A 10,140-nucleotide genomic window follows, 5' to 3' on the forward strand; every position below is an offset into this window, starting at 1 on the left:
AAACCTATTTTCTTAAGATGGTGTATGATGTCAATATGATAGTAGATTATGTCTATTGTTACACACATTCATGTAAGGAATTGGGTTAAGCATTTTCCGAGTTGAAATTAAATTCGCATTTTTGCCAACTATGGCCATCAATGATATCTAGATGATGATGCCATAAGTGCCTATTGTGCAAAACCTTATATTTGTTAAATAATTCTATGAACCTAATTTTCTTTAAAATATTGTAACAAAGTACTTTTCTTTTTGTAACAGACCGAAGCGTAGTCATTTTTATCAAGCAATTTACAATTTACAGTTAGCTTTCCCATTTGCTCAATCCTCTAGCTAGATGTCAGTCATTGTGTTGTGCAGGCCACTGACATAAAAATGGAATATTACTGTACGCGGTTTTAAACAAAAAATATTCAAAGAAACAATTACAGTCGTTGGGGGTTGGGGGGGGGCGTGTGTGTGTGTGTAGGGGGGGGGGGGTGGGGTGGGGGGGTGGGGGTGGCAGTTGTCTAAGGCGCCGCGATTCGCTGTGCAGAGTTGCGTCCCTTTAGTACGCAAGAAACCTGCATTGCATCGGTTTTCCACATTAAGCTGACACGCCGCGAAATAACAGGAATACTATTAAAAGCGGCGTTAAACCCAACTCACTCACTCAGTTGTTCAGATTATAGGAACCCAGCCTAGTAGGCAACTTCACTGGAGACCATAGTTAATACTGAAAGCAAAGAAAACACAAAAGGCAAAAGAATTTCAAAAGCAATACATGCACTGGTTGTCAAACAGGGAGTCATTAATAATCCAAAGATGCCGACTCGGCATTAACAACATGAACATAAAACTGGCGATAATTAAAGTGACTGTCACTTAACTGAACAAATTGAGGGGAGCTTCGTCATCCTCCTATACACATTCTCTGGTGGAGATGGACGTCAAATGGCATTGTCTGAGGATTATCACTTTTATCATTTTAATTCGGCATGTTCTAACAATTGGGGGCATACGAAATGGTTATTTCATGAGACTGGAAGGTTTCAACGGTTATGTTGTGACGGTCTCCGCTTTGTGGTCGAGGAAAAGCTCTGGGCGTTTATCCACTTGCATTATTGCCTGTTTGGGGGATCTGAACTGCAAGTCTGTGTTTTTCAACAAAGCCTCTTCTAACTGCATCGGACATTCTACGGTTTACAGAACACCGTTGTTGGCGACGAAAGAAGCGAACACCATCTACTATGAAAACAAAACACCAGCAGGTTAGTGAAACCACAATGCCTCGTTGTTTAGATTGATTTGCCATGTAGGTATGTTACTCATATTTTGCACAAATACTAGTTGAAACAAAAATATTTAAAAAGTATTTATTTTCTTAAAATGTGATCCATATTTATGGGTTGTTATGTTGTAAAGTGGGCAGGCGTTAAAGTGTAATACTGTTTTGTAGAAAAATAACATAAATACCTTGAAACAATATACATATTCAAAGCACAATATAGGTTCAACATATAATATGTTTTCAAACTTAAGATGTACATACTTTGTAAATACCTTTCGTTAAGATAATGATATCCTGTTTAAAATCATGTATATTTTGAAATATATATTTTCAAAATAAGGACAGATCTTTTTATTTGGCTTGGATTCTTTGGACCAAATTATGTGGACGGAGGCGGGAAAATATTTTCATTTATTTTTTAAACAGATCAATAAACAAATGTTCGTAGTACGGATTTATTGGGCCAAATTGATATTTCCTGGTGTATTCTGCACACTCGAATATAATTCGTAACCCTCAACCTCAACCCCCATTCTTTGATACATGTTTTGGGAAAAATATTATTCAATATAGTGCGCAATCCGAAACTGCCTCCTCTAGCTTCAGCTAAACTTGATAAATGAAAATGTGAAACATAAACAACCCAACACATAATTATTTCCAATTTCAATTGTATTTACTGTATGCTAGGCATTGTTTTACATGCACATTTCCTCCCTGATATACCCGTGTTTAAGTTTAAAATACCCAGTATCACTGACAAAAATGTTGTAGTGAGTGAGTTAATATTTAACGTCACATCGGCAATATTGCAGCTATATCGTGACGAGACAAAATTTGACTTTAATAATATATATGTAAACTGTCTCAAATTCAGTTGACAAAGGACAGTAAAACAACTAAATTATCACAGATATATGTTTAAAACTAGTACATAACCATAAAATATGACAATACATTACAATAGATGAAATTGGGCTATATATCACCAGCAATTAAAGTGAGGTCACCATACTGAGGACCATGTTGGAAGCAATATTTTTTTTAAATGTATCTGAATTATACATCTTTATATTAAAAATAACGCCAATTATCGCCATTTAAGCGCATGGAATAGTATGACAGGGCACAGTATGAGGCTTCCCGCTGTATTGCTTTTTTGATTGCGAAAACATTGATATGTTGACATTACAATTATAAAGCAGCGACAAATATTATATACTAGATTCGGTTAACGCGTCAATGACGTTTATCTTGTCTGCTGTAAACATTGCTGAGTTGGTGTATTATGCAGATCAAGCCACACATTAAGTCTTATTGAAACTATATTTCATTTAGTTTAGAAGATCCGCAATACTAGACACAAATAGTCTGGCCTAATAATATAAAATAAATAACACCATCTTTTATGTTGAAAGTTCCATTCACAATAAAGTATGTACATAACTACCCACAACACACCATACCGTTCACGACCTACATTCAACAATGTCCGTAACTACCCACAACACATCATACCGTTTATCGCCAACACTCAAAAATGTACGTAACTACCCACAATACACCATACCGTTCACCTCCTACAATCAACAATGTACGTAACTACCTACAACACACCATACCATTCACGACCTACAATCAACAATGTCCGTAACTACCCACAACACACCATACCGATCACGACCTACAATCAACAATGTCCGTAACTACCCACAATACCCCATACCGTTTATCGCCAACACTCAACAGTGTACGTAACTACCCACAATTCACCATACCGTTCACTACCTACAATCAACAGTGTACGTAACCACCTACAACACACCATACCGTTTACCTCCTACAATCAACAATGTCCGTAACTACCCACAATACACCATACCGTTCACCAAAAACAATCAACAATGTACGTAACTACCCACAATACACCATACTGTTCACCATCTACAATCAACAATGTACGTAACTACCCACAAGACACCATGCCGTTCACCACCAACAATCAACAATGTACGTAACTACCCACAATACACCATACTGTTTACCGCCAACAATCAACAATGTACGTAACTACCAACAATACACCAAACCGTTCACCTCCTACAATCAACAGTGTACGTAACTACCTACAACACACCATACCGTCCACCTCCTGCAATCAACAGTGTACGTAACTACCTACAACACACCATACCGTTCACCTCCTACAATCAACAGTGTACGTAACTACCTACAACACACCATACCGTCCACCTCCTGCAATCAACAGTGTACGTAACCACCTACAATACACCACAGCGTCCACCTCCTACAATCAACAATGTGCGTAACTACACACAATACACCAAACCGTCCACCATCTACAATCAACAATGTACGTAACTACCCACAATACACCATACTGTTCACCATCTACAATCAACAATGTACGTAACTACCCACAATACACCATACCGTCCACCATCTACAATCAACAATGTACGTAACTACCCACAATACACCATACTGTTCACCATCTACAATCAACAATGTACGTAACTACCCACAACACACCATACCGTTCACCTCCTACAATCAACAATGTACGTAACTACCCACAATACACCATACCCTTCACTACCTACAATCAACAATGTACGTAACTACCCACAACACACCATGCCGTTCACCTCCTTCAATCAACAGTGTACGTAACCACCTACAACACACCATACCGTTTACCTCCTTCAATCAACAATGTCCGTAACTACCCACAACACACCATACCGTTAACCACCAACAATAAAGTATGTACGTAACTACCTACAACACACCATACCATTCACGACCTACAATCAACAATGTCCGTAACTACCCACAATACACCATACCGTTCACCACCTACAATCAACAATGTACGTAACTACCAACAACACACCACGCCGTTCACCTCCTGCAATCAACAATGTACGTAACTACCAACAATACATCAAACCGTTCACCTCCTACAATCAACAGTGTACATATTAAACGTATCTACTTTACGGCATGACCATCGAGAAGATCAATACCTTTGTGAATACTCACAATACCTTGATGAGTTGATAATGGTTGTCTGCGTCTGAGTGCGCCAAAGCGTGGGTGTGCGCTCATCTGTTACTTTCAAAACGTTTCAAAAGGAAACCGGTGCGGGTGAGAGATCCAATGCAATTCAATATCCTAACTTCATGATTCGTTTAACTCTTAATGTGAGAACAAGTTTAACAAGCTAACACTCTCTCTGCTGGACTCTGAGCAGACAAGGCTTAAGGCTGTGGTTTTTGCCCGGTGATATGGATAGTGCTCACCCAAGCCATGACACCAGCGCTACTTTTGCAGCCAATCCATAACATATGTTGGTCTCCCCTGTTTGGAATTACCCGCCCTATGCTCACAAGTGTACACTACCTGCGTTACAATGTACAAACGTGGGTGACGTCCCTTATGACGTGGCACGGCTTGCCCAGTCGTCTAAGGCACCGCGATTCGCTGTGCAGATTTGCGCCCCTTGGGCATGCGAGAAACCTATGATTGTGGGTTCGAATCCCGGTTCGTCCCGATTATGTTTCTAGGTTTGTCAGGACCATACCCGTGCTCATGGGTTTCACCGAAGTGGTAAACGTCTGAGACCTGCATCACTTTGGGCTTTCCTCCCACATTAAGCTGACACGCCGTGATATAACTGAAATACTGTTAAAAGCGGGATTAAAACCAACTCACTCACTCCTTATGAAGTACCCATGTGTGCTTGCACACTATCTCTGTTGTACATTGGGTCAATATGGTCGTGCCTGGCCACTAATTTTTTCACGCAATTGGCAATCCAACGATGAAGCTTCTTCCTTGCTGTTTCGACCTTGCCCACAATTGTTGGCCCCTCGCCATACCCTGCAAGAAAGCATCTAAGACAACATCAGTGTGAAGTGAGAGAGGCAAAGACATGTGTGTAATAGGTTCCACAGATATCAACATGCAGATGGAGTCCAGCTTTGACACAAAAGTCGTTGAACCCAGGTGTATGATCAGCCTCCTTGGATGTTGCTTGATGACAACAACCGATCTGTATTTGCTTCAACCATAAAAGTTGAACCCTTTCACCTTCCAACTAGTAGGACCATGACCTGCAATCACTGAGGGCAGCTCCTGCTAGGTTCTGTCACCTATCACCAATGTAATGCTGAGAGCACGAGAATTGACATGCATCTACCATATTCTGGAATTTTTGATGATCTACCCTGTCCATTGCTGCCGACCGAGCAGCGCCGATTCGAAAGGAATGAGTTGCATACTGGCGGGAGTCAAAACCGCGAAAAGGGACTGAAACTGACATCAGGTTAGAACACGACCATCGTAATTTATCAACAGCTGCTGACATCCAACAGGCATAACCAACACGTAGCGAGACTGGACATATTGGTGAGTGTGGTATGGGTGATATATGTGTATACACTGTGCCACCCCTTTTTTCAATCGTTTGGATAAAAGGAAAACATTTCTTTTGTTCAAATCGGATACGAAAAATATGAAAATATGTAGCACAAACGCAACGTCAACAGAAAAGCATGATCTGGTTGCAAAATGTGTCTTTCATGCAGCAATTTTGCAGTTGATGATGTAACCGAGGGTATCATAGCGTGCGTGTTGCAGGGATTCGGTTTACATTGTTTCTACTTGTCTTGACAACTGCAACACGGACAAAACATCAAATTTCAATCATCCGAGGTCCATAGGTATGCTCAAGACAGGAACGTCGCTGCGTAAAGATGCCTGGCGACTGAGCGTGCATAGAATCTTCATTTAGACGTTATGGCAGCGGTGACAGCAAACAAACGCTGTCAGAGACCGACCAAGGAGCGGTTCCCCGTTACGAGCGTCCGTCATAATCGTTGATTCGAACCACCAACAATCACTGTCTAGCCTTTGTCGAATATCGGCACAGACTGTACGTCGCAGTCTTCGACGTGACTGGATTGTTGCGAGGAGACCAGCCAGATTCACAATTCTGACCAACAATCACCGCCGATCGCGTTTGCAGTGGGGTAGATATCGAGTGCGTTGGACGCCAATTCACCTGCCCCACCGGTGACACCCGTCACAAACACATGCAAAGGCAAGTCAATTGTTCACCTGAATAAACACGGGAACATGTGGTACAAGTCAAAATAGGGAATTCCATCAAACAGCATGTTTGTCACTGATGCGTCAAATTTGGAAATGTCATCCACATGTCAACCATAAAACGTTTTAAAAGCTTTACTTCAAGGCCTTGAATATTGTAACCTTGATCAAACAACTTCTAAGAAAGGGTTGTATGACGCTCTTTGAAATCTTGGTAGAAAGAGAATGCTAGATTATACCTTAAAAGTTGTGAAATGTAAACACCAAAGGCTAGAGCTGCTGGACTATTGTTCGACATGAAGGGAAAGTTGACTATTGGAAAGTTGTCACACAGTCTTGTGTTTTGTGACTCTTTATGCAAAGATCTACATGATGAAACAGATGCGTCGGTCTCACTGGTCTCCTTTATTTCTAGTTCAGGTGGGTAAATCATTTGAAGGGAATTGGATATTTGATTATCATTGAACGATATCAGATCATCGATATACATAAAGCATAAGTTAATTATCTTGGACAAATTACCTAGTTTCGACTTTGACTATGCCAATCCAAATAGAAATTGCGATTCATATGCATAAAGAAGCAGATCCACGAGAAGGGGACTTTAATGCCTCTTAAAAAGATGCGAAGTAGCGAGGATTGCGGCGTTATTGTGGTCACGTATCATTGATTTTCATTGATTGATCCTTCATATGATGAATGGCATACAAAAGTGGTAATTGTAAGATCTGCACGATCCACACACACACACACACACACACACACACACACACACACACACACACCCTCCTCACACACACACACCCTCCTCACACACACACACCCTCCTCACACACACACACACACCCAACTGTCAATTTAGGACAGAATTCTAGAAAATCGAAAAATACAACTCAAAATGGTTCTAAAACAAATGTAAACATTTCTATTTAGATTCAACAACTGCAGTTCCAACCACAACTGCAGCGCCAACAACTATTGTCACAACTATAACACTTCCCACTACTACAACCACAACCACTACCACTACGACCACAACTACAACTACGACGACTGTGGCAGCTCCTGTAACGGGACCAGTCACATACACATACCATGTCACCAGAACATACTGGGATGACGCTCGCACAACATGCATACAGAATGGAGGTGATATGGCGTCACTGGACACACAGGAAAGGTTCGACGCAGTGAAGATATTCCTAGATAGTGAGTATACAGAAATGCTTCTGTTTTGTCGGAATTTGTATTATTCGAGTTGGTTAGCGTGTAACTGTGTCTTGCTAGACTGTATGTTATAGATATGGCATGTATTAATATCTGAGAGCTTCAGCGTACCTTATTGTACTTGATTAACGGATATCATTTGTTTGAAGCGATATGTTTCATTCATTCAAGTCTAAATAGCCACCAAAAAAGTTCACAAATATTTCATATGGATTAAAGAATGGTTGAATGAGATCGATGATTAGTCGAAAAGGCGCCCTTGCATAATTTGGCCTACCAAAAACCTATGATCACGGATTCGAATCACAGATTCGCCCTGCTTATGTGTCTAGGTTTGTCAGCACCACATCCGTGCTCGTGGATATCACGAAAGCAGTGGACGTCTAGACCCTGCTTCCCTTCTGGCTTTCTCCACATCAAGTTGACACGCCGTTTTACATCTGAGTGGCGTGAAACCAAACTCACTCGCCCACTTCAATTACTTCTTTGTGAATTATTTGAACCAAATTGAACGTGGCTTGTAAGCACGTCCTGTCATCACTTATATGATGCCTTTTTCACTATAAACTATAGAAGTAACTAGAGAGTGAAATTGCTCTCTTACTTTCTTTACAGACAGGAAAAGGATGAGGCAGACCGTGGCCAACTCTCTATTGGTGGGTATCACCCGAAGTGCCGCTGATGGGAAACTCTACTGGACTAACGGCGCCCTCATGGACAGCAACGACATATGGGCTAGTGGATATCCCCGAGCGACACAGAGTTGCGGATATACGGCCCCTTTCAAAAAGATGACATATAGAACCTACCGCTGTTCTATTTTCAGTTCTAGCTTCATCTGTCAGACTCCTGCTTGAGTGAAACTCATCTTTAATAGTTTATTGGAGGGTTAGGGAAGAACAGAATGTATATTTTATCATAAATACCACTCAGAAAGAACGTTTATATTTATTATGTAGACATGAAATTATCATTGTTTCACTACAATGTCTTTCATTACAAACCTCAAATAATAATATCTTTTTCTCATATAAGTTGCCCTCGCATTTGACATAAGAACAGAAGCTCCTTTTGTCCATGGATAAAAATAATATCTATACCGTTCCCTCTCTATACACTCGCATTTCCTTCAGTAAGTGGAATGAACAACACTGACAGAAGAAGAATATACTGCGAAAAATACACCATGTACATGTACTTTCTTTTCTTAAGGGCGGATACGTCACCTAATGCGCTGCAATTCGCTATGCAGAATTGGCCAGTCTGGTCAAACTCAGCTGAATGTTTCCATACATTTACCTGTTCGTGTAATGGGCTTGTGGTATCGATATGTGAAATATATTTGATTGCTGATATGGGACAAGTGTGTAATTGAACATTGCTGAAAATGCGAGAATATATATTAATTTAATTAGTGTTTTAAAACAACTACGTTATTTGAAGTGGACACTTCATGCAGCTGTCAGAGTTACAAACGCACATTTCAAGCTATGGTTAATATATTTTTGCAAAAAGTGGATGAGTGAGTGAGTTGGATTTAACGCAGCCCGAAGTGATAATGATGCTGGTCACGTACGTTTAGCACGTTGGTGAAACCCACGAGTACGGGTATGGCGCTGACAAACCTTGAAGAATAGTCTGGGTGAACCGGGATTCGAACTCACAATCCACTGGCAGGTTACTGGCATGACCAACCCTGCACAGCAAATAATGCGCCTTAGCGATTTAAATTATGTTTTTATCAGGTAGCAAAGATACCAGAATCATTCTCATCAGACATTCACGTGTTATTGAGACTCAAAGTTCTTTTAACTGTCATGTTAAAGTTTTCTTGTTATTTTGCGGCATTAGCATGAAACTACTTGCAAGCACGAGGAACCTATTTCCCATGAAAATGCCAACAGTAAATCCGGCTTTTGGTTCCAGTAAATCAAAATAGAAACTTTCGGTAAGTTTGTTAGAGAAAAAGATATAGCTAACCTAAGACCCTGATGTTATTTCGTTTGCTCCAGTCATTTTGGTGCAACCAAAGGGTTATTGTTAAAGCAAGTTATTCCATTAGGCTTTCCTACAACTGGTGACTTAGGAGCCAATACCTACATTGTATCTTATGTACATATTTAGATCAAGTACTGAGTTTAATGTTTAATATTTCTTATTTTATTCATGATAAATTTTGCGTTCATAAATGAGAATTGTAAATAAAATATACACATACTTATACATGAATGGCACTCATAAAACAGTTTGGTAGGTATTGTATCCTTATCCCTCTTAATAGTTCTTATAAATTTCTCAAACGTTTATTCTTGAAAATAAGCGAATATATTTTTCCTGAATAAGTACATAACTTTCTAAAAAATATTCATAGTTTGATTATTTTATCTTCTCCTTCTACATCTTGAGCCTGGAACCACATGTTTTGGATCAAGGTATTGGCGAGGATATGCATTTTGATCATGTGGAGGACATTGCTTCACATATGGAGGTTACAAGTCTGTGTGATG

The 10,140-nt window shown here is 40.1% G+C and overlaps 1 protein-coding gene across 1 annotated transcript; it reads left to right on the plus strand.

Moving 5' to 3' along the window:
* Positions 1-917: 917 nt before the first annotated feature.
* Positions 918-9,898, plus strand: LOC124120452 (cell wall protein DAN4-like). Its single transcript, XM_046483278.2, has 3 exons — positions 918-1,250; positions 7,340-7,615; positions 8,249-9,898. The coding sequence occupies exons 1-3, from the start codon at positions 923-925 to the stop codon at positions 8,488-8,490; spliced, it is 846 nt and encodes a 281-aa protein (XP_046339234.1). The 5' UTR covers positions 918-922; the 3' UTR covers positions 8,491-9,898.
* Positions 9,899-10,140: the final 242 nt, after the last annotated feature.

Source organism: Haliotis rufescens, unplaced genomic scaffold (assembly GCF_023055435.1).
Source record: "Haliotis rufescens isolate VD_foot unplaced genomic scaffold, xgHalRufe1.0.p SCAF_3, whole genome shotgun sequence".
Classification (NCBI taxonomy): domain Eukaryota; kingdom Metazoa; phylum Mollusca; class Gastropoda; order Lepetellida; family Haliotidae; genus Haliotis; species Haliotis rufescens.